The sequence below is a fragment of the Centruroides sculpturatus genome, unplaced genomic scaffold (assembly GCF_000671375.1).
Source record: "Centruroides sculpturatus isolate CEXI.00-Female unplaced genomic scaffold, Cexi_2.0 scaffold1005, whole genome shotgun sequence".
In the NCBI taxonomy this organism is placed as follows: Eukaryota; Metazoa; Arthropoda; class Arachnida; order Scorpiones; family Buthidae; genus Centruroides; species Centruroides sculpturatus.
Window position 1 is genome coordinate 277,248 of NW_019385238.1, and position 24,992 is coordinate 302,239.

The 24,992-nt window shown below is 32.7% G+C and overlaps 1 protein-coding gene and 1 long non-coding RNA gene across 2 annotated transcripts in view; one reads left to right on the forward strand and one right to left on the reverse strand.

Annotated features, from left to right (window-relative positions):
• LOC111636568 overlaps positions 1–21,127 on the forward strand; it is a 29,658-nt gene extending 8,531 nt beyond the window's left edge. The window contains exons 2-4 of the long non-coding RNA XR_002758552.1: positions 1,978–2,149; positions 14,344–14,437; positions 20,596–21,127. This is a non-coding gene — a long non-coding RNA (uncharacterized LOC111636568). The remainder of the gene's footprint in view (positions 1–1,977; positions 2,150–14,343; positions 14,438–20,595) is intronic.
• The window catches only part of LOC111636565, a 30,642-nt gene extending 6,617 nt beyond the window's left edge, over positions 1–24,025 (reverse strand). Inside the window, exons 1-18 of the mRNA XM_023381844.1 lie at positions 23,824–24,025; positions 13,295–13,477; positions 12,202–12,342; positions 9,789–9,971; positions 9,576–9,716; positions 7,944–8,117; positions 7,321–7,452; positions 6,972–7,151; positions 5,237–5,368; positions 4,981–5,166; positions 3,976–4,107; positions 2,689–2,871; positions 1,976–2,107; positions 1,719–1,904; positions 1,443–1,574; positions 904–1,089; positions 324–464; positions 44–226 (exon numbers count right to left, since the gene is read on the reverse strand). Of these exons, the coding sequence (XP_023237612.1) occupies positions 44–226; positions 324–464; positions 904–1,089; positions 1,443–1,574; positions 1,719–1,904; positions 1,976–2,107; positions 2,689–2,871; positions 3,976–4,107; positions 4,981–5,166; positions 5,237–5,368; positions 6,972–7,151; positions 7,321–7,452; positions 7,944–8,117; positions 9,576–9,716; positions 9,789–9,971; positions 12,202–12,342; positions 13,295–13,477; positions 23,824–23,983 (2,887 nt within the window). The 5' untranslated portion in view covers positions 23,984–24,025. The remainder of the gene's footprint in view (positions 1–43; positions 227–323; positions 465–903; positions 1,090–1,442; positions 1,575–1,718; positions 1,905–1,975; positions 2,108–2,688; positions 2,872–3,975; positions 4,108–4,980; positions 5,167–5,236; positions 5,369–6,971; positions 7,152–7,320; positions 7,453–7,943; positions 8,118–9,575; positions 9,717–9,788; positions 9,972–12,201; positions 12,343–13,294; positions 13,478–23,823) is intronic.
• Between the last annotated feature and the right edge of the window lie 967 nt (positions 24,026–24,992).

Consider the following 24,992-nt stretch of genomic DNA (forward strand, 5'->3'; position numbering starts at 1 on the left):
TAAACACGGGACAGATACAGTACGAATCGCAACTGATACGTACCTTCATAGAACTGAAGAAACTTTCCACGAAAAAATACCAGCGATGGGAATGTTAGAATGTGATACTCCTTGGCTGCTTTAGGGTCCGAACACTTGACTAAATCGATCCCCATTTCATCGGCCATTTCGTCGATATTCTCAATTTCCTTCAGTGCCAAATCGCATTCCGGGCATTTGGGTTTAACTGAAAATAACCACATCCTGGATTTGATGATCGATTGTATTTTTCAGGATTAAGTGTTCTGTTAATTGATGACTAAACGGGAATAGATCATACTTACTGAATAACACTGCAACAAATTCCGAAGTGTTAAGCAGCTTATCCAGTCTCTTATAATTGACGTCGTCGATCTGGTCGGGAATTCTCAAAGTGTCTTCGCTTGTTACCCATTGCAGAATGGCATCTTCGTCTTTTAAATCCCCTAAAATATGTATTAAAAGAATAAATATTGCATTGTGTTACTTATTTGGTGGTTCAGTTTCATTATGTGTCGTCTATACGAGCTACGTTTGAAATTTTTCGTGCAATTATGGAATGATTTCCTATGATTTCACGTGTTAATATCAGTTCTCTGGAGCAGTGTTCGGTTCATTGGTATGCAGTAAATCGTGCATAATTTTATCCATTGTTGATTTGTTAACTTGCTCGTTATTGATCAGACCCGCATTACAATTGACTAGCAAGGGATAGAAAATAATGCTTTGCTTATTGTAGGTGGGAATCAGCTAACACTAGGAATAACATTTTATCTGAATTACAATGAAATTTGAACTTAAATCTCGGGTTTTTTACTATACTTTACCATTTTGTAACCACATTCTTGGGTACTCGTGTGCCAAACAATATTCTGAATGAATTACCTCTGAAAATGATTGGTTCTTCTTTTCGAAATAGAACTAATGCTGGGAAACGATTCAGTCCTGTAGTTTTCTTCGCCAGTTTCAAGTCATCTGTGGTTACAAACAAGATTCCGTATTCATCCGTTTCGTCATCGATCTTCTCGAGTTCTTCGAGAATCATCTCGCAATTCCTGCAATTTTCTGGAGCTACAAAAGAGAAATTAACGTTTAATTTTTAGTGATTATTAAGAAGTAATGTAAGAGAATGTTTTGTAAAAACATTATAATAAATCCTAACTCATTAAAGATAGAAGGGAATTTGAACTTTCAATGTATGGAAGCTATCTCAATCAGGGTCATCAATTACCCTCTAATTTGTTAAAATGAATTGAATACCAGCTTATAGAATAATTAGATAATAAATTTCCCTCAGCTGTTTTCAGTCTCAGCAATTAATTGGGACATGTAATTATGTTAGTGTCTGTCTTTTTTAGACAGGTTCCAATTAACTACGAGGGCTAAGAAAGAAATTCAAAAATTAATTATAAGTAAACAATTACCAAAGAAAACTAAAACATAATCCTTTTTGAGAATTAAATCTTTTAAAATTTCTTCAGTTACTTCCTCGATGCTGTCAGCTTCTTTCTGCTGTACCAACCAGTCTAACACAGTTCCTTCGTCTCTAAGATTACCTGGAAAAAAGAAATTATTACTTGAAAATAACGAATTAGCTCTAATTTAAAGAAAATTCATAAAAATCTCTGTCTGTGATTATAAAATATCACCATAAAAATACAAAAACTAGAGTTTAGTTGTGTGTATAAACAATGAATCACCTTCGAAAACAGTTGGTAACTTGTTTTCAAAATACACTACTATAGGAAGTTCGTCACTTAAGCCATAAGACTGGGCTAAACTTTCGTCATCGATTTTAACAAAGGGAATTTCGTATTCTACCGCTTCGTCGTCGATATTTTCTAATTCTTTCAACACCGCTTCGCTTTCTGCCGATTGTTTAGTGTCTGTAAGAAATTATAACAATTGTTACACACACAAAATAATTTCGAGCTTAAATACATGTATTTCTATTTACAGAAAACTACTGCAAGATACGGGGAAGTTTCGATTAAGTGAAGAAGCATTTCTTCTGTTACGTCAGCAATCTCTTCGGAAGCTTGCTGATCCAAGAGCCAGTTTAACACGTCTTCCTCACTGGATAGATCCCCTGAAATTGATGGAAATTTAAAAATTTGGCACTCAAACCATGGTTTGAATTCAAAAGACTTATTATTATTTAACTTTGTTGATAATTATACCGGTATAAATTATTATAACACTTCACAACATAAGTGTTGCAAGTGTATTCACGAGAGCCAAATCCACCCGTGAATACACTTGATGCATCACTTATAAATGATATAAACAGGCTTACAGGCTTGTAAAGTCTGAGGAAGTAAAATATTACTGATTGTAAACGTAAGGAAGTACCAATCAATCTTATTGTTATTCATTTAAATATTGCTTCATTCCATTTTTAAAGCTAAATTTTGAATATAATTTAAAGCCAAATATTCCATATTTAATTAATTAAATTTAACTTTCTTGGCTGTTATATATAACAGAGGGAAAGTAGAGTTAGATAGATGACTGGCATGACTCCATTGTTATCAGTAGGAGTATGAGGCACAGTGCAAGAAGCTATTGAAATCCAGATCAGTCGTTGGAAACTTGGGGATTTCAGTGAAAGTTTTCTATTTTAGAATAATAATTTAGAACTCTTGCATTATTACGTAATTCTTCTCTTACCTTCGTATAAATTTGGCAGTTTGTTTTCAAAAAATACTAAACCCGGTAACGGGTCCAAGCCAAATCTCCTGGCTGCTTCCTTGTCATCGGTCTTCACAAATGCAATATTATTTTTGTCAGCATCATCGTCGATATTCTCCAATTCTTTTACTATCCTCATGTTTTCGCTAGAGGAGCTATCGTCTAATTATTTTAATAAATAAATAATTTTAAGTAAATAAACCAAAATTCAAATATGATCTAAAGGATGGCACAATTAAAGCAGAATTTGATAGGTTTGATCCGTGTCAAATTGCCGGTTGTAACATCGGTCACTAGGAAATTACAATTCATTTAGCAATGTCGGCAGCAGAATTCAAATCCTTAATTAATATAAATGGAAATACAGTATATTCAACAATGCTAAACGGACTGGTAGTAACATTAGTCGCCACGAGTGTATTCCTAATTACAGTATTACAATTTTAATCATTAACATTGCTAAAAGTAATGAATTCTACAGGCTGGACGGAAAGTAACTAGGCATTGAAAAATCGATATAATTTTTATAATTATATAGCAATCGTAATAAAATTTGTTTATACATGTATATCATTAACGGAAGTTTATAATTCTCACATCATTGGTGTGGGCAGTGAACGAGTAGTGTCTAAAAACATGGCCAACCATTTGTCTGTTCGGGAGCGAGCGCATATTGCTGCACGTTATGAGGCGTGGAAATGAGTGGTTATTATGTAGGAATGGTGGTGTATGGTGAAGGGATGGAATGCCACAATTCATCCGATAACAATCAAAAATTATGATTTGAAGCGAATGACCGCAGATTCGGTTAAGAACACGCAGAAAAGTGGACGTTCATCCATATCGCGATCTGCGAAAAACGTGTAGATGGCCGGTGCCGGTGCCTCGGTTGATTTCTTCTACGGTTTGCATCCATATTTCTATTTAATATGCTACCGTACATGCCAAAGTTTCTTCATCATATTTGCTTTAGAAATATAGAAATCACAGTGATTTCTCGATGCCTGGTTACTTTTCACCCACCTTGTGGTTGTAACCTATTATTGAATATTATAATTACTACTCAGAATCCCTATTAATACTTGATAGACTAAGTGAATTACAAGATATTATATGCGTATACTTTAAGGATGTATCATCATATAATAATATCTACACGAGATTAATCAATCATAATTTAGTATGCCCACTTGACAGTTTGGCATGGAAACAAAGTGACAAAATTCTTTTTTAATTGTGTCATTCTCGTGTAACGATGCTACTTACAGAAAAGAACTGCGAGATATTCATTATTTTCTATAAGAATATCTAGCATTTCATTCGTCACTTCTTCGATTTCGTCAGAAGTCATCTGTTCCACTAACCATTTTAAAACTTCCTCTTCGTCAGTTAAATCACCTAACAATATTATTATTAGAAAATTAATGTTTTTTATTTTATTGTTCTGAAGAATTTTTCAACAAAGATACTTGCATGGATCGCCATGTTTAATGTTTTATTGTAACTATAAGATAAGATACAAGTTTTACTCAGGATATCATTTGAAGTTTCCCCCTCAACTTCAAAGACTTTTATGTAATGGAAAATATTATGGAAGAGGATTTCTGGCTTACATATTATCTATATCCGAGTCCTCAGGACTTCATGATGATATTTCGTGCATACACAATAATAGCGAGATTGCGGCCGAAGTTTTCATCTCTAAAACGTGAACGTCGAACGTCGAGCGCCACTATCTTGTAAGCGGCACTCGACGTTCGACGTTCACGTTTTACAGATGAAAACTTTGACCTCAACCTCGCTAACAAATCAACCCGAACACTTGGGAAGACCTGGTGTTATCTATTGCGTGTAATATTTTTGCTATTTCGAGAGATGATGCACAAAGATTATTCCTCGGAATAGCAAAGATTTCACACTTAGTAGATGACTCGAGTTCCTCCACACTCTCTGGCACGGTTTGGTACACTACACTTGAGATATCTTCATAGTCAGAGAACAAGTAGGTCAGCAATGCTCTTCCATGGTGTAAAAATCATTGATGATTGAGGAATGATACAAAATGCTGGTGTGATACGCCAGTAAAATTTGTATACCTCGTCCTTCGGTTATATGATAACGTATTAAGCAAAGTAGGTGTCTTGGCCCATCTTAATTTTTAACAGAGATAGAACTTATCAATGTTAGATACTATTTTTGCTGAGAGTATGATTCAGTAAAGCTTTTCTTTGTTGAAAAACGATCATAAACCTTAGCAAAACTAAACCTTACCTTGGTAAATACTTGGAATTTGTTTCTCAAAATAAACTAAAGCGGGAAGTTCGTCTAAAATTCCAAATTGTTTGGCTACTTTATCATCATCGATTCTGACGAAAGGTAGACCCTTCTTATCCGCTTCGTCGTCAATATTTTCCAACTCTTTAATGACGTCTAAGCATTTCTTATTGTCTTTATCATCTGAAAATTTAATTTTTGTAGGAAATTTCTGAACATTTTTTGAAATTTATCTTGAGATAAAGCTACTTACAAAAGAGTACGACGAGGAATTTCGAAGTTTTAATCATGTCATTAAGAATTTTATCAGATACGTCTTCGATTTCATCGGATGACTTCTGATCTACCAACCATTTTAACACGTCTTCTTCGACAGTCAGGTCTCCTATTAAGATCGAAAGAAATGGCAGTTTGATATATCACTTAACACCTGTATTTTTGGCTAGATTAGTTTATATTTTAATGGAAGCATGTACAGGATGTACAGTAAAGCCCTTATATACCCAAGTAAACTTAGGTAGATACAGTTGTGAACATGAGACATAGTTGTAGTAAACTGATGAGTCCTCTTGCATCACCCCTAAAGGCTAAACTCGAAAGTTATCACGCAAAAATAACGCACCACACGGGAAAAAATTAAATTACAAAGTTGAAGAGCACTCTGAACTTTGCTATGCACCCTATATGGTCTAGAAATTTGAAAAAATCAGAAAATATTATTTAAATTAATTAGCGAAATCTTCTACAATGCAAAAATGGAATGTCAGGTGATAGAATTGAAGCACAAGCATTTACAAACTAGCTTTATACTGGCATTCCGCTAGTTGAGCCAAAGCCAATACTACTTAGATTTTGGCTCGACTAGTTGAATTTATTCAGAAATTTGAATTAACTCAATGTTACAGCGTGTTCCGTTAGTAAGTGATTCAAGAAAATTTGATCTGAAAAGCAATTCTAATTGTAGAATACCCCGTAACGAGTTGCATTACTTTCCCGCAATAAACTTTAACTTATGAAATGTTTATATTATTAATTATTATAAAATGGCAAAATGCTTAATTTTGAGAATGGAGATGAGTTTCGTATAATTTGTCAATGCTAATAAGGACTAAATCTTTATTAAGTCCGACTCCATTCAAAATTACGACAAGCGACCCGTCTACGTCCCCATCCCCTCGATTATTAAACACCAAAATTTAATAGCATCAATACCCATAATACACAATTCTCCTTGGAAAAATTCAGAAATGTTTGACAATTATTATGCTTCAAAATGGATAAAAAAAAGTCGTACCCACGCACCACACACAAAAATACGCACACTAACATCCATTCATACAGAAAAATCCCCAATCTTTTTGCATTTCTTGATGTTTGAAAGGACCCTGAGTCCAAAAATATATAAATCTGGATGGTCAATTTTTACCGATCGCCATACTTTAAAAGTGTGGCGATCGGTAGATACAGAACCGAAAATAAAATTTCAATTCGAGTGGATAGCAGCCAATATACATTCATTATTTATTAATTGTTTGTTCGGCTCAGAACCCAGTATACTGTATCAATTTCCTAAAAGGATAAATGCCCATTGAGATATAGGCTAGAGAGCAGGAAGAGTGAAAACCCCAGAAAGATCTTGGGCACACGGAAGACGAGAGATCTCAGAAGGATCAAGAAATGTAGGAAAGAAGAGAGATCTCAGAAGGATCAAGAACATGTAGGAAAGACGACAATCTCAGAAGGATCAAGAACATATAGGAAAGACTAGGATCTCAGAGAAATGACCTTGACTTCCCTGGCTCTTACTGTCAAAAATATTTTACAAATGAAAATTCCAAGCAAACTTTTGTATTATTGGCATTATAAGGAGTACAGTACTTATATTTCTTGATAAAGTGCTTAGTGCATATTCACGAATTCCACGCAACTTTTATGATGTAATACAGAGAACATCACAAAGTTTTTATCGAGTATTACTTTACACTTACCTTGGTATATATTTGGAAATTTCTTCTCGAAATAGACCAAAGCCGGTACTTTAGAAATACCGTATCTAGCAGCAATTTTGTCGTCGTCAATTTTAACAAATGGAATGCCATTATGGTCCGCTTCGTCGTCAATGGCTTCCAGTTCCTGAAGGACTTTCTTACTTTCAGCCTTACCATCGTCTGAAAATATTAAGCATTCATTTAATATACACAATTAATTACAATATGTCTTTTCTAAGTTATCAGAAATTGTCTATTTTCCTATGTAAAATAATAAATTCAAGTTCTATAAATATCTATTATGATTATTTGAATGCTTACGGAGCTTATCAATGTCATATGAACGTACAAAATAAAACGGCAACACATTCGGAAGTTTCAATCATCTGCTCTAATACTTTGTCGGTGACGTCTTCGATTTCGTCAGATTCTTTTTGTTGCGTCAACCAATTAAGGACTTCGTTCTCTTCCAGTAAATCACCTGAAATTAGTAATTCGTACCGTGAAATACGTCTGTTTATAATTAAAATTGTTTAACATTAGTTTTGATGAAGAATATGCTCTGTTCTGTTTATTATTCAAACAATAAATGGTGTTTTGAGAGTACCAATCATGTCGTAAAAGAATCATTTCTTTTATAGGTATATATTGTTCTGAAATCTGCATAAAAACACAATGCTAGATGCTTATTGTGCTTCTCGATAAGGTATTATTATATTAAATTTATAGCCTTTATATACTTGTAAAGCACAGAAGCAATACGACGAAGAGCGTTAGTACGTTATAACAGTGCTGTTTGTTTTGCGTGTTTACTCATCTTGGTATAAATTACTATCGAAGTTATGTTTATTAATTAATTTCTCCTCTTTACAATTGTAATGTGCAACACAAAATCATCTTTTTTTTTAGTGTGCCATAACGAGTGTGAGCAAACAGAGCAATGACTGTTAGAAAACACAACGAAGTAATTACCTTGATAAAAGTTTGGAATTTGTTTCTCGAAGTATATAAGTGCTGGTAGCGAATCCAAGCCATATTTATCAACCAGTTTCTCGTCGTTAATCTTAACAATTGGAATGTCTGATTCGTCATCGATTTTCTCCAGTTCTTGTAATATTGCTTTGCTTTTATCGCTCGTCCGATCGTCTGCAATACAGATTAATTTTTAAATGAAATTTTAATTAATTTAATGCAATTAAATACTAAAAGTTTTATCAAACTTTGCACATGCCTTACTTCAAACCATTGCACATGAACAAGCAATACTTACTTCTTCACGTGTAATGGTTTAATATAAGACATGCTAATTAAGCATATCTGTCATAAAATTCACATAATTCACTCCAAATATGTGGAAAAATAAAGTTTATTATAGTGTTTTATATAATGAATATTTAATTTAACTCAAAAGCATGCATTTTTCTTCAAAATTATGATGTAAATTGAGAGATTTATTAACACTACCGATACTGCCACGTGTTTACTGGATTGTTTCTGGATCCTTTCCAAATTGTTATCTTGTAAGAGCAAGGTTAGAGTTAGACCAAATGATTTCTGACTGGGAGTGGGTCAATATGAGTATAGTTATCTTAACATCGTCGTTTTTCGAGTGGAACAAGCAATTTTCTTTCTTTTTTAATCAATAATTGAAGAAGGTTGGCCAAAATTTTGATTTCTTTACTTTGAGGGTGAAGGAATCTAGCAAAATACCCCAAAATGATTTCACTTCTTAGTTGTTTTAAAGTGAATATACAAATAACTTCTGCTTGTTCTTGTAATTGGAAGCAATAAAACCACAGATTTTATGCTTCCATTATTGCTATACGAGACTTCTGCTTCCATTCATGGAACGGTTAACAGAAAGATAAAAGGATTCTTTTAGATAAATCAATATACATTAGGGCTCGTCTCCGTTCAGGTAGAACAGTTGGATTGACCTTTCTACAATAAGAAATTAATTTTTTAAAATTTAACACAGCTTCCTGTTCTCTCGAAAGGAAGCGTTTCAAGTGTTGGCAGTTTTCCCAAATTGATTTTTTGTTACCTTCAACATTCACTATCAAGGTCTCATCCTAGAGAATTTTCTACAGCTGTAGTATATATTTATAAAGATAAGCAAACATATTAACCTGGCTAGAAGTTATGCAGGACGTATTAATTAATTTTTAAGTAATTCAATGTGTCAAGGATAATGGTTACTCTTCCATGATGCTTAAATGAATAAACGTGTGATTTTATTTCGATTTTAATGGCTTAAAACTGTTCGAAAATAGTGAAATTCTACTTCTGATTTATTACTGTTGTAGTAATAGCAATAAGAAGTACCTAAAGGTATAGAAATTTCAATACACAAATAGCTATAATCCTTTAACAACAATGGCAGGTAACGTATTAGTTTCCTAGCTATAAAATTTCATTCTAATTGAAATATTTCACGAGAATTTAACTTATATACCTCCATTTTTGATACTTCTTAGGAATTTCAAATTCTAGAAACTAGAATATCGTATTGCAAGATGAAGATTCTCTCTTTGGATCTTGATCTTGCAATTCCGATACAGTTTATTCTGTATTAGTGATATAGAAAAAAAAGGAATTACTTACAAACTAAAACTGCCAAAAATGGTTCCTTTTGGATTAAATCGTTGAGCGAATCTCCATTAACTTCTTCTATAACGGTATCTTCTAAACCTTTCTTTAATCTGATGAGCCATCGGAGGATTTTCCTTTCATTTTCTAAATCGCCTGAAGCATAAATTGAAGCTTCTATTACTTAAAAATTCTTATGGTTTATAAAGGAAAAGATCGTTTACTTACCCGTATATAACGTTGGGACTTTATTCTGATAATACATTAATGCGGGTATTTTCTTAATTCCGAGTTCTGATGCTAAACTCTTGTCGTTGATTTTAACGAAACCGATTCCGTTCGAATCCGCCTCGTCGTCTATGTCTTCCAGTTCGTGAAGGACCATTTCACACTCTTTACAATTATCTCTAACTGAAATAATAATTATATTTTTAAATTAATATATAGTTTTAAGTAATTAGGATAACTACAATATGTACAATTAATTCTTTATTGCAATTTGAGGGGATTATTACGCAAATAAACGCATATAAATACAGAAACTGTACAGATGTATAACCCTTTATTCAGTTTCTATTTCTCGATACAGAGCTTCTTTATGCAAATTTTCAAGTGGTTTACAACGATACACGAGGCTATGCAATATACTGATTTATGGCTGTATTTACAATTTACAGTATCAAAAGTTGGATCCTTGCAAACGGCATTAAGACATTTATCATTATAATGAGGAAAGTTATTTTAAAAAATTAAATTACAAGCCACATATCACGGAGGCCCACAGTGGCCGAGCGGTCTTCGTACCCTGAACACTAGGAGTTCGGTCGTGGGTACGACCCTGTATCGGACGGGCTGGCCACGTGGAGTTTTTCGAGTTTTCTCCACGTCTGTAACGCCTAAATAGGGGTCAGTTTCCCTTAGAAAGATCTCCCGGAAGGCAACCCCTAGGCAGGGGATGCCTTCCCCTAAATAAGGGAAGGCATCGCCCAAGTGTTGCGTTGCCATAACTTAAGTATGGGAATAAAAGTATAAGTTTCATCAAGAAAAAAAGGCAATTTTTTTCTATTTAAGGGCAAGCTTTTAGTATCAAACTTGATAGAGAATATATATGTGAAATTTCTACATTTGTGTATAGTGTGACAGACAGACACACGAAATATTGCAATATAAAAAAAAAACAAAAAAAAAAACAATCTTCGTTTGTTTCGTGTGACAGTTTAGAGCTAATAATTGACACTTCACGGTCGTTCTTTCTTAAAATTGCATTTTAAATCTGTCATGTTTGCAAAACTTTCTTGGCAGGTAGAAAAAAACAGGGATTTGTTGCCAAGAAGATCCTTCCCATGCAGACTACAAAACAATTTCTTTTTTATATTCTGCTGATTTTGCAAGAAATTGTTACAAATCCCATTCGCTAGTACTCAGTACTATAATTTTATATTATTATACCAATGGGTGCAAATTAGATCAGTTAGAATTCTTAAGATCTTGGAATGGATTTTGAGTAAACTTAACTGAAATTCTTTACATTGCATTTGCTGCAGCTCTACACAAACTACAACAAAACTGATCTTGAATTTAAGTAATTTGGTATTCTTCCAGTTTAAATTTTATGGGCTGAACTGTGGATTAAAATAACTTTATTACTTGCCCTTAATAACAACTAAGATGAGCATAAGTTAGAGCGATGTATTGCTATAAGTGCGAACGTATAGCTTGAAGACATGATACTATATGCAAAATTATTCATATTTCCATAATTCTAATACAAACAATATACATTTAAACTAAAATTTAAATCAAATTTACCCCATAAAGCCATACAGAAGCTTGAGAAACGTTCACTCATTTAACTAAACCTAAGAATTTATTGTAACTATAAATCAAAATCTGTCATTTCTCTTGAATGTTTACTTTCTTCTACGTGACAAGTGATTTGATAAATATGCAAATTAAAAAAAAAGAACACTTAGAAATATTCTAATACACGAAATGACAAATGAGACACGAGAACTTGGCACAAGAATTGACACATTTTAAGCTTTCCTCCGAAGGGAAATCAGCAGTACGCTGTTAACAGTTAAGTATCTGCAGATGTTGTAATTCTGACTTTTTTCCTTCGGTATTGCAAGCTTCGAAGCGCTCGATTATACATAAAATCTTTGTTTTCTAGTATTAATTCCTCATAGATGCTGCAACAGACATGTTGATGGAAGTTATGGTGTCTTGTTTACAGTAGATACAAAAAAAGTGGGTAAGTAAGAAACAGTTGAACGACCTCAGTTTCGGGTGCCAGTTTCAATTCTAATTTTATAACTCATTTATACGGCTATTTATAAACTATTTGGCATATTTAAGCCATCCGAAATTACCTTTTACTGTTTTATAACGAAGGCTGAATGAAGAATTTCACCCCTTCTACATTAAATTTGATAAGAAAAACAGAACATTTTACAGGATCTCCCACGTATAGCGATGTGGTGTAACTAAATTTGATCCTATTCAAGTTCTGTACGTGCTTATGTGTAGATCATACACTACAATTTTTACAGTATCTTATACACAAAACGTCACATATATGATTGTGTGTTTTTAAGTATTACATAAAATATTATATATATATATACAAGAAAATACTCACTGAAAAGCACTGCTACATAGTCAGATTCATCAATTATGTTCTTAAGAATTTTTGCATTCACTTCTTCTATGGCGTCAGGTAGTTCTAAGGAATCTATGTTCGTCAACCAGGCCAACACATTCCCTTCGTCCAGTAAATCTCCTCGAGGAGAAAAAAATAAATTTAAATATTACGTTTGCACATTACGTAATTCTAAATTAGACTATAAATTTATGCACATTACACATAACTACTACATTTATGGAATAATTAATTTTCTTCGAGGGCTTATAAGTACAGTCGACCCCCTATAACACTGTTGATTTTTTCGTTTTATATGAATTCCATGTTGTACGAGTCACTTGAATTTTACAAATACGTGAGCCGTTCACAGCCCGGCACACGTATCTGTAAAATCTAGTGACTCGTGCATGGAATTCATATAAAACGGAAAAATCAACAGTGTTATAGGGGGGTCGACTTGTATGCACACGATTCCACTTATGTGTAGTAGAAATGGGCATATTTAATCATTGGTGCTGTAAGCACTCGAGGATCCATAAGTGGAATCGTGTGCATACAGTTATTTATTAGTAAATATACAAATAAATAACTGTATGCACACGATTCCACTTATGGATCCTCGAGTGCTTACAACACCAATGATTAAATATGCCCATTTCTACTACACAGAAAGAAACGAAAGTTGATTTAAGTGACAGTCTATGAAAAAAAGGGACGAGATCATAAAGATTGCTTTTATTTTGTCACGTCATATTTCTTAAAACACGTGTTGATGTGTGTCAATCAAGAGAAATAAAAGGGAGTTAGCAGAATGAGTGCTGACTAGACGGGAACACGTCCTCGGAAAAATTAAAGTCTCGTCACAATTTTCGAGACAGCAGCTGGAAATCCTCCAAGAAAAAAAGTTAGGGTAAATTTTCCAAAGTGTAACGAGCATTTTATAGTCTGCAACACCAAGGTCATTCATAAAGTTACATAAATTTCACCCCCCAAAAAACTCCCATTTTTTTTCTTTTTTGGAATATTCAAAATACGAATTGTCACTTTTTTCTTTTGAAATATGATACAAATAATTTAAAAATTTACTTACCGTCATATACGGTTGGTTCCTGATTTCTAAAATAAACAAGAGCTGGCAGTGTGGATCCACCATATTTTTTTGCTGTGACTCTTTCACTATTTTTAACAAGTTTGATTCCGAAACTTTCAGCTTCTTCGTTAATTTTCTCTAATTCTTCGAGTACTTGGTCACACTCCGCACATTTTTTAGTATCTGTCAAAAGAATTTACATTAAGAAAAGTTAAAGATTTCGGTAATAATTATAGAAAAAAATTTAAGATTATAATATCATTCTTCCACACTGTATCGGGGTCAGAAACACACGCTACTTTCCTTCCACCCTTTGTCTATGAACTATTCTTTCTAAAGTTAATCTTAGCTCTATTCTGCTAGAAGATAACGTGCAGCGTGTGATCTATTCTTAGACAACTCCACTCCATTGTATATATTTTATCACCAGGAAACTAAATTTTAAATGATTAATTATGTTTTATTAAGATACGTGTATGTCGTGCGTATATTCCAAGTAGTGCCAAAGTAAATAGCCTGTGTTACACGATCTCTACAATTGCCTACACCATACGAATGCACCCACTTTGTAACTATTTTTGCCTTTAACATGGTGATTAAGTGGCCTTACAACGCTCTTAAGATTATCATATTATAAGTAAAGAATGAATTAATTCAAAGTGATTCAAATATCTAGATTTATTCAGTATTTATACAATGTTTAACATAGTCTACAATGACTGTGGGGATTGTTTAACGAGTGCAGACAGTACAGATTTTCTTGGCATTTGACTACATAACAAGGCACTTTTTTTAAAAGTTTGAAGAAAGTGTGTTCTAGATTCATTCTTTGTTCGTGCCAAGTTTAACTTTTTCTACCTTTTCATCGACTTTATTCATTTAAAGATCATTCAATGTTTCCCTTATCGATACCCGCAAAAGTTTTCGGATTACCCAATAGAAATGCATTAATTTTGACAGATGACATACAATACGTTTCGAATTTATGGTGGCAAAATACACTACGGGTATGACTTAAGATTTTAATTAATTTATTTTACCTTCCTCAGGTTCTATGGTAAAATACAACTCCCATATAGGAAGCTAGGAGCATTGGAGCCGATGCGGCGAAGGTTAACACGAATAGAAGAACTTTCATTAACGGTGAGACATTGTTCTATTTTAATCCCTTTGTTTAGCAGCATCGATTTAGATCGGAGTTTATCATTAAATAAACAGTCCGAAAGGGTGTAATTCGAACTTCTAAATTAAGTTCTAGTATTCTAAGTCTATACTTAAACATTGTAATTGACTCAGAGTTGTGGGCATCTTTAGACTTAGCAATTCATTGAATCCTTCAGCTCATCAATTAGGAATCTCGAAAATCGTTAGGATCTTCAGATTTAGGACTCTTCAGAATCATTAGGATCATTGTTCTTCGACTGTTGCCATCTTCAAAGCCAAAGAATCCTCTGGATCAGTGGTGGGTCCAGAAGTATATTTTAACACGTGTGAGATGATTATATTGTAGATGGTCCTTAAAGCCATATTTGTCAATATAAATTTTATTTCTGTGTGTTCAGGAAGAGGGCTTAAGAAGCCCTTGTCTTTACTACTTCTTTGCATCGTTAGGATCTTCAAATTTAGGAATTCTGATACTAAGAATTTAAGATTATCAAATTTAAAAATCATTAGGACATGCTTTAGAAATCCTCAGAATCCTCATATAGAAATACATAAAAATTGTAAAGTTTTTCAGACTTAGGAACCCCAGAAAGTTCAGAATTACATCTATGCTATTTTAGTAGTTAAGTGGCTTTCTAACTCTCTTATAGTTTAGTATATAATACCTCATAAAAATAATGTAGTTTTTTTCTGGTGACATTTATTTACTGTTTGTTTTTCTTTCTTAATGTTCAAGTATCCAGATATTTAATTTGTAAAATTGGCATTTCAAATATATTTTAGATGACGTAGAAATTAATAATGCCTACAGGAGCAATACGAACACTGCAGCTGTAAGGAAGACTGTCGATTTGGCAAATTTTCTGCATTCCAACGTACTGTAATCACTCCTACTCTGCAGCATCATTTCTTGTAGACATCTGATACTGTACTTGTATATTCAAGAATTCTCGTAAATTGAAAAATATACACTTTGTTCTACATTTGACCATCAAATTACAATTCCACTAAGTTTACATTTAAGAAAAATATACACTTAGATACAAATAAGTCGAAGTAGTAAATTTATCAGACTGCTCATTTGAAGGATCAAAGTCCTATCTCAGATGTTTGTTTGTTCATTGCATCTGGTCAGACAAATTTGTTGTTTCCTGGCTACCTGAATAGTGAATCTGGTCAAATGGCATGAAGCTATTCAAATACAGTCGAACCCCCTATAACACTGTTGATAATTCCGTTTTATATGAATTCCATGTTGTACGAGTCACTTAAATTTTACAAATACGTGTGCCAGGCTGTGAATGGCTCACGTATTTGTAAAATTTAAGTGACTCGTACAACATGGAATTCATATAAAACGGAATTATCAACAGTGTTATAGGGGGTTCGACTGTATTTGAATAGCTTCATGCCATTTGACCAGATTCACTATTCAGGTAGCCAGGAAACAACAAATTTGTCTGACCAGATGCAATGAACAAACAAACATCTGAGATAGGACTTTGATCCTTCAAATGAGCAGTCTGATAAATTTACTACTTCGACTTATTTGTATCTAAGTGTATATTTTTCTTAAATGTAAACTTAGTGGAATTGTAATTTGATGGTCAAATGTAGAACAAAGTGTATATTTTTCAATTTACGAGAATTCTTGAATATACAAGTACAGTATCAGATGTCTACAAGAAATGATGCTGCAGAGTAGGAGTGATTACAGTACGTTGGAATGCAGAAAATTTGCCAAATCGACAGTCTTCCTTACAGCTGCAGTGTGTCGTATTGCTCCTGTAGGCATTATTAATTTCTACGTCATCTAAAATATATTTGAAATGCCAATTTTACAAATTAAATATCTGGATACTTGAACATTAAGAAAGAAAAACAAACAGTAAATAAANGGCATATAAATAAGTTTGAAATTTATGCTATTTTAACTCTATTAATTCTACAGATACTAGAGATAAAATTGCATCAAGCATGCTTAACTTCAATGTCTAAACTGTGATGATAGTTTAGAAAATTAATTACGAATAGATAAGACATTATATGCAAATTTACATAATAAATTATGTAAATAAAAGTCTTTAAATTCATACAGTTTATCTTTCACGTAAACTAATACTTTTTATTCTTAGCTTTGCACTGTTTGAGGACATTTATACCAAAGATACTTGCCAAACAGATGTTAAGTGTTACATGTATTCACATTACGAAAGAGAATTATCTTTAGAAAAATTCTTTGGTTAGTAATGTTAAAAATTTCAACTATTTCACACAAAAATATTGTTTTATTTCTTTGTTATAAGAGTATATCAATTGTATTTTGATTTTACATTTTACACTTTGTAACTTATGTGTAATATTCCAACATTAGATAGTAACTAACTAACTATAATGCACTAATGGTTTAGAGGTTATGAGAACAATAGAAGGCTCTGGAGATCTGTTTTATATAAGTTTATGTAATTTAAAGCACACAATATTATAAAGGTCTATGATCTTAGCTAATAATGGGTACTGGATAAAGCAGGGATGAATCAAGAACTGGGTCCTGAATGGTCACATGTGATCTATGAAAGGAGTTAAAATAATAATGACAGTTTTCTAGCAGCACTTCTAGTGAATGGAAGTATGATTTTCAAGGCTATTAGAACACAAAACAAGTGCACAAAACAAGGATGAAGAGAAAAATTATAAGAGTCAGATAGCCGTGACAATACGTAAGTGAAGAAATGAAAATTGTAAATGCCACAATAAGCACAACTACATACTTGATCCCAGGATCCATGGGATGAAGCATTTATTTATACATAGATAGTAGCACTTTGAAAAGAACAAGGCCTTAGGAACAATCTCTGTAGTGTGAAGATGTGCAGTAAAAATTGCAAAATATGTATCTGTAAATTGCATAATTTGATTTTGTCGGCATATTTTAAACTTAAGAATAAACATAACCTTACTAATAACAACAATTGCCATAAACTTTAACTCTTTTCTAACAAGATAAACTTTAGTTTATCTTATTAGAAAAGATTTATATTCTGCAAACCACTGTCCTTACAAAGTCATGTTCTATTCTTCTGTATATCTATATTACTTATAAAGCTATCTCCCTTGAAAGTACTTTGTTTCCTTACAAAACTACATTACTTATAAATTTCCTGTAATTTAATTGGCAACCAACATCATTTTATAGTCCCAGATTAATGTAGCAAAAAATCTGGCAATAAGTTGCGTAACTTTTTCAAGCCAAAGTTTAAAATTATGTATGGTATCATCTGCTATGAGATTTTTTAAAAAACTTTTTATGTATTAATTATAAAATGGCGAATAGCTAAAATTTGAAGGCATAAAATCTTTATTAAATCTGACCACACTCCACCGACAAGTGATCCCCCCTCTATCTCCCTACCTCCTTGACCTATAAGCACCGAAATTTAACAGCATCAATAACCTTAGTACACAAATCTCCCTGCGTAATTTCAGCAAATTTTGGCAGAAGATACAGAAGTTATTAAGCTTCAAACTGAATGAACAAGATCATGATTTCTTCTAACAATCATTCATACATACAAAAAAAACCCCAATTTTTTGCATTTTCCAATGTTTCAATGTCCTGAATCCAAAAATTAAAAACACAAAATTAACTATCTGAATGATTAAATTAGTCTTTCATAATTAAAATTTAATAGAATTTGGCAAAGCTTCTTGTATTCTTGGGATGATTCTGGCATCATTAGATTAAAATTCTGTTAACTTCTTTCAATGTATCTTAGTTATAATGTGTGGGAAAAACATTCCAAGTATAAAATGTTAGTTAATCGCATCATTATTTTTCTGAAATTACTCTAAATGTATGTTAAAATACTGATTTATGCATGGGGATATGAAGGATATGTACAGTACATAGAGATGCAAAGGGTTTGGATGTGTATGCAAATAAAGTATATCAAGGAAGTATTTTAGGAATAAACTCCTAATTAATTATATCTAATAATATAGTTAATTAACAGTGATATTTTTTAAAAAAATCCTCCAATTCTATAGATCTACATCAGTTTCTCAGAAAGATTGATGTTGATTAGAAAAGAATGTAAAGTAATTCATATGTTGTAATTAATTTTAGTTACATTCTTGTGTTCGCATTCAAGATCCAAAAGATAATTTCTGTTATCTTTAAAGATCGCAGGTTTTACAGTAGAATGATTCCTTGCCAAGTATTAATGCTTGTTATCGGTATTAAGGTATTTCAAGAATACTGTTTAGAATATTTTACTCTCTCTCCTCATATTAAAATCTGATATCGAACAATTGAAAATAAAGGAAAATCAATATTCTATGCTGTTATCTGTTAATGATCTTGAATTTGCTTACCTGCACTATTGAATCATTCCACCATGCAGGTAAGTAATTCCAATAGAGTTAATAAGCTTTTACTGTTGTATAGGTAAGCAGCAGCATATCCGAGTGACATTTTTAGGAGACGTCAGGAGTTATACATAAAATTTCTATAGATCATACATACATATATACAGTACTGGCCAAAAGTAGAGATACCTTTTACATATGAAACATAATCAGTTGGACGAAGAGTGATTTTATAAGAAATATAACAAAATGCCTCGAGGAATACAATTATCAAATATCAAACAAAGAATGGTAGATATGCATTTGAAGGAAAAAAAGACCTTTGCTTCTAGCAGCACTTCTAGTGAATGGAAGTATGATTTTCAAGGCTATTAGAACACAAAACAAGTGCACAAAACAAGGATGAAGAGAAAAATTATAAGAGTCAGATAGCCGTGACAATACGTAAGTGAAGAAATGAAAATTGTAAATGCCACAATAAGCACAACTACATACTTGATCCCAGGATCAATGGGATGAAGCATTTATTTATACATAGATAGTAGCACTTTGAAAAGAACAAGGCCTTAGNAGGAATACAATTATCAAATATCAAACAAAGAATGGTAGATATGCATTTGAAGGAAAAAAAGACCTTTGCTGAAATTGTTAAAATCTTTAATGTGCATAAAACTGTTGTCTCGAAAGGGGGAAGAGTTTTCAAATGTATGGAATCATTGTTTCTGTGAAAAAGTCAGATACACCACAAAAAACAACACCACAGTTAGATCATTTGATCGTGCATACAAGTGCTGCTAAATCTAAATTCAATGTCTTCTCTAGTGATGGTGTATGATATGTCAGATGACCAGTGAACATGAGATATGACCCCAAATACACAGTTCCTATAATAAAGTATGGTGGTGGCTGCATAATGGTATGGGGATGTTTCTCTGAAAAGAGAATTAGTCCAATTCATAGAATTAATAGAACCATTTATTGTGATATATTGTGGAATCAAATGCTTCCTCATGCACGTCATTCAATGTCAAGGGGATGATTGATCTTCCAACAAGACAATGAACGAAAACATACAGTAAATTTAGTAAAGTAATGGTTTCAACAGAAGAAGATGAATCTTATGACATGGCCAGCCCAATCTCCAGATCTAAACCCCATAGAGAATCATTGGAATGAAGTTGAGCACAGTATATGCCAGTGTACATATTCGAATCTGGATGAATTGTGGCCTGCCATTGAAAGAGCATGGTATGAAATTTCCCAATCAGTGCTTACAACTTAATTGATTCAATGGAATGTAGATGTGATGCAGTGATCAGAAGCTCTACTTTTGGCCACTACTGTATATATTTTGTTAAGAGGAGACAGACACCTTCTTTATTTTCCCTAAGTATGTCTATACTTAGGGAGGATAAAGAAGGTTCCTTTATGCCTATTGAAGTAAGCGTATACAGTAATGTTAAACAGGTAAATATTCTACATTGCTACTTTTACCGTACAGGTAAACATTTCAGCTTCTTGATGAAATTAGAATGTCTGACGATACTGTTATTTTGGGTACGTAGGAGTTAACTTCTAACTGTATGAATCACACAATTAATAAATGAAAATTGTACCACGTCCAAAATTTAAATCTACACAAAATATATCACCAGTCTAGACGCAAATGACATTTCACCATGTATAAAAATGGAATTTTTAGTGAGCAGCACACATTCTTATCTCTTATCTACTAAGTTAATGTCTTTAAAATTTACTTTCTTTTTCAGATATAAAGAAGAATTAACTAAGTAAGGAAGAAGGAAAAATTTCTATATAAAAGTCAAAAATTTGTCATTGGAAGGATCAATTTGGCTGTCTTTCTATAATAAAAACATACAACTGAGTGAGGTAATGAAGTGTATATTTAGATTGCTTCTGTTGTATCATTTGGACCTATTGGCAATATGAAACATCTGCTGGGAATTGACAGATTAAGGTTAAACAAGAAATCTTAATCTAGTAAAGAAGGATGTGAGAGACTTAATTTTTTTATATTTAATACATGAGTGGCTTCCAATCACATGCTTATGTAACATAAAGAAGCGGATTATGTTGCTCTGTTACTGTATCTAGAAAATATGTGTGTGTAAGTTACGCACTTTACAGTTGGACATACTCTTTTTGCTCTGGTAAAGTCATTCCTATCTGAAACACGAAATGGTGTTGAATGACAAACTTTAAATCTTACATAAAAAAACATAAGAAATACAGAAATAATTACATTGATTAATTACAGACAAATTAGGTTACATTGATTACAATAAAACAATCAATACTATAAATTATCATTATTAATATTAACTACTTTTTACTATACAATAAGTGCTCATTGTTAATGAAAAAGTACTAAAAATTTAATAATAATAATTCAATTTCTATGGGCTCTTGATACTTGGAAGACCAGAGCTTAAGCCCTATTAGTGCCTATGTAGATCCACCCCTGCAATGAGGATTAATTAATTATCAAATTTCATAAAACACAGATTATATTGATACATGATGAACCTCCACTAAAATCTTATGAAAACACAAGAGTAACTAATTACTATAAAATGTTTGACTGTGCTTATACATATACGTATATATGAGAACCACATTCTATATTAGCACAGTATTTTATATATAACCTGTATACTATGTATATATAGAGAAAGGGATAGCATCAAAGTCTATTTGTGCTAGTAATAAGTCCCTAACCGGGCTAGGAATCTAATATATGGGAGCCACAATAAGAGTGTGCATGAGACACTAGCTTATAGTCAATTGTCACTCTGATCTGTAGCTGCTACCCTGTGATGAATAATCTTAAAATAAATTTATATTTAATGAGAAATCCCTCCATAGAATTATGAATAAATCTGTTACGTAGCAACATTTATGTGCAAATTTTAAGCATAAGGAGTCATTTAACAGATACGTTAATAAATAAATAGAACACATTCCTCCAAGTTAAGCACCTTGAAGGTTAAATTTAAAAAGTAAGTAGTAAACAAATTTCTTTGAGGTACGGCCGAATGCGTGTAATCCAGCTTTTGGTAAAATACACGAGGAAAACACTTCTCTACTTGTTTATTTATATATTAAAAATAGTTATGTCATTGTAATATCATTGTTTTTAGGAGGAGTAAAGGAGGAAATTGTAAATTTTCCCTATAACTTAATTATCTGACAAGAAACAGATGAAAATATTTAAATTTTTATATATAAACAAAGTTTTTCTAGTAGAAGGGCATGAAAAAAAGGCTGTGGGTTAGTCAGGCTCACAATGGGTTTGAATGAGTGGCAGAGGGCCAGACATATCCAGGATACACAACTCTAGACCAATTGAAAAACTACACAGCTTTAGGGTATTGTAATGGTCCAGTTTAAAGATTAAGCAATTCTACGAATATATAAAGTACTAGTTTAAAGACCAGGCAACTGTAGGAAGTTTAAACAATAGACTTTAGATTTTAGACAATAGATTTTAGCATCAAACATTTATTAATATGGCATTAACAGATGATAAAGCCATTATGTTAAGATTAAGCTTTAAAATTTTTTGAAATATTATAACAAAATTCTTAAGTATAATTGAAAAAGGTAGAAGGTAAGTACTTAGACTAGAAAAAGGTATGAAAAATGTAAGGAAATTAAATCACAATTTACTAATTTTAAAATAATGAGGGTCACAACAGTGCCGTAACTAGGCCGGTGCCCAGGCACAGAGTGCAGACCCTGAGGGGTGCAGAAATGACTCGGACCAAGTTTTGGGTCGTAGTTTTGCGGCGTAGTTACAGACTAGTTACCGCACTGGGTCACAATAGATGCAAAACATACTACAAGTGTTCTTTTCTTTTAGTAAACAAGTAAAGGTAAGTTATACAGTCACATTTTTCATACATCTGTAAAATGATTATTAATTAAATTTTGGGAATAAATAACTGCTAATTTAAATACATATGCTCTATATTTTTTAAATACATAAATGTCTATTACTAAAATAACAAACAAATGTAGCCAACTTTAACTTATATAAAGAAACTGTATACAAAACTTTTTAATGTATGTGATTTTTGGTTGAATAAATCTTCTTATATCTATATTTGTACACTTACTAGCTGGGTGTGCCTTGTATTTCTTAGGCTTTTGAGAGGAAGTGAGGGATTGGGAGAGGGTGATATAAAACAATAGCTATGGCAACTAAAATGTACATTTATCCACCTATATATTTACAATAATGAAATGCAAAACACAACAAATTCCCCCCCCCAGGCTAAAGATAAGAAGGAGTAAAATTTGGGGTGGAATTCTACAGTATTTTCTCTATAAATTGGCTCTTTACAATTAGTAATAAATGTGTCAGGAGTAACATTTAGAAGTGGTGTTTTTGCTCTACAATCATTTGGTGTTAAAATTAGTGTTTAATAATTTTCTAATGGAAGTAATTTACTTGTATTCAGAAATTATATTTTTCTGGTTGTTTTAGGGAATTTTTACAATAATTAGAGGGTAGAAAGGACAGGAATAACAGTTATCTGTATGTTATTCCTGTTATTTAGTACAGTAGTAAGAAGAGAAGACAGTGATCAATCCTACAAAAGGTAGGTATGCATTTTGGCTCGGCATTCGGTGCAGACAGTTTAATTTTTATAAGGTTAAAAAAAATTCAAATGAATTTTAGAATAGGTTGTATCGAAAAAGTAGGTGTTTTTTAAGGGTGATTCTTCTGTAAACTTTAAATCGAGTGATACATTTATAGAATAATAAAGACACAGACGTTAACAAACTAGACGTTAAGAGGAGTGTGCGAGATAGAAAGCGTCAGACGGGGCGTGTGATCCAAAAATGGAAAGGTGGTGTTGAATGCCAAGCGATAGATGTATGTTACAAGAATAGCGCGAGCGTGGCACATGCGCCCGGTTGATTAAAACTTTCATAAAGTAAAAGTTGTAAACATAAGATGCTATACTTACAGAAGAAAACGGATAAGAATTCCTCCTCCTCTATCAACTCTTCTAGCTTCCTTCTACTGACCTCTTCTATGACACGTTCGAAGGGTTGTTCTTGTATCTTGCAGTAACAGAAGGAAGTTAAAAGGAACAGTAGAAGGAGTCGCACTAGTCGAGCCATCATTACGTTCGCGCGGCTAAGGCCGTCTGTCCCATAGTGCAGTGCGTAAACGGAACGGTTCAAGTTTAGAAAGAAAGAAAGTGTGGCCTAGTGACAAAAGGGGGAGAGCGACGGACCGAAAAGGAAATGGTTATTGTGTGCCACTGCAACTCGATACTATTTGTGGAATGGGGCGACGTTTCTCTCTTGCTCTTTCTCTTCTACTGGCGATACGAATCCATTGTCTGTGCTTTATTTAAATGCTTGGCTCTCCATTAATCGCTTTTAAATATCTTCGTTAACCCCCACGTTAACTTATCAATTTTCGATTATTTACTAAATTAAGTTCGATACTAACCTATACATTTACTATGCTAGCGTATAAGTTTAAAGGTATTTTACTATACTTAATCATATATTGTTTGCCGTGATCCAGTAACTCACTTGTATACTTATACAATAGATAAATTCTGTGGAACTTGTATACAATGTTTTCTTTGTAAATTGTACAGAAAATTGATACGATTGTACACAAATGATATTGGGAATTTTTATGTTTTTAATCATAAAAACGTGCTTTCTTTTACTGATTTGATCATACAGAAGTGTCGAAAATGTCGCACGCTCCCCTGTATATACCAACTTGGTCCAACGATCCGTATAAATACTAATTATCACATTTAAGGAACATATTAGTAGAACGTTAACATACAGGACCGTCTTAAGTAGAATTAAAAGAATTGAAACAAATTTAGGCCTGGTCAAAAGTTACAGACAACGTAAAGGCAAAAAAAGGTACTAAAGTAGATGCAATTAACACATAATAAGTCATCTAATTGATAAATTCCTTTACAAACGGGAGATAATGGACTTGTTTTCTAACGCTAATTAATAGTAGGATGCCCCTGTACTATCACTTAAATATGGAATGTTAAAAGAAAAAGTGACGACAACGTAAGTATAACAGGATAAAGCACGTCTTCTAGCGAAAATTGGAGAGTTCTCACGTACAGTACTTTCAATAGGGACTATA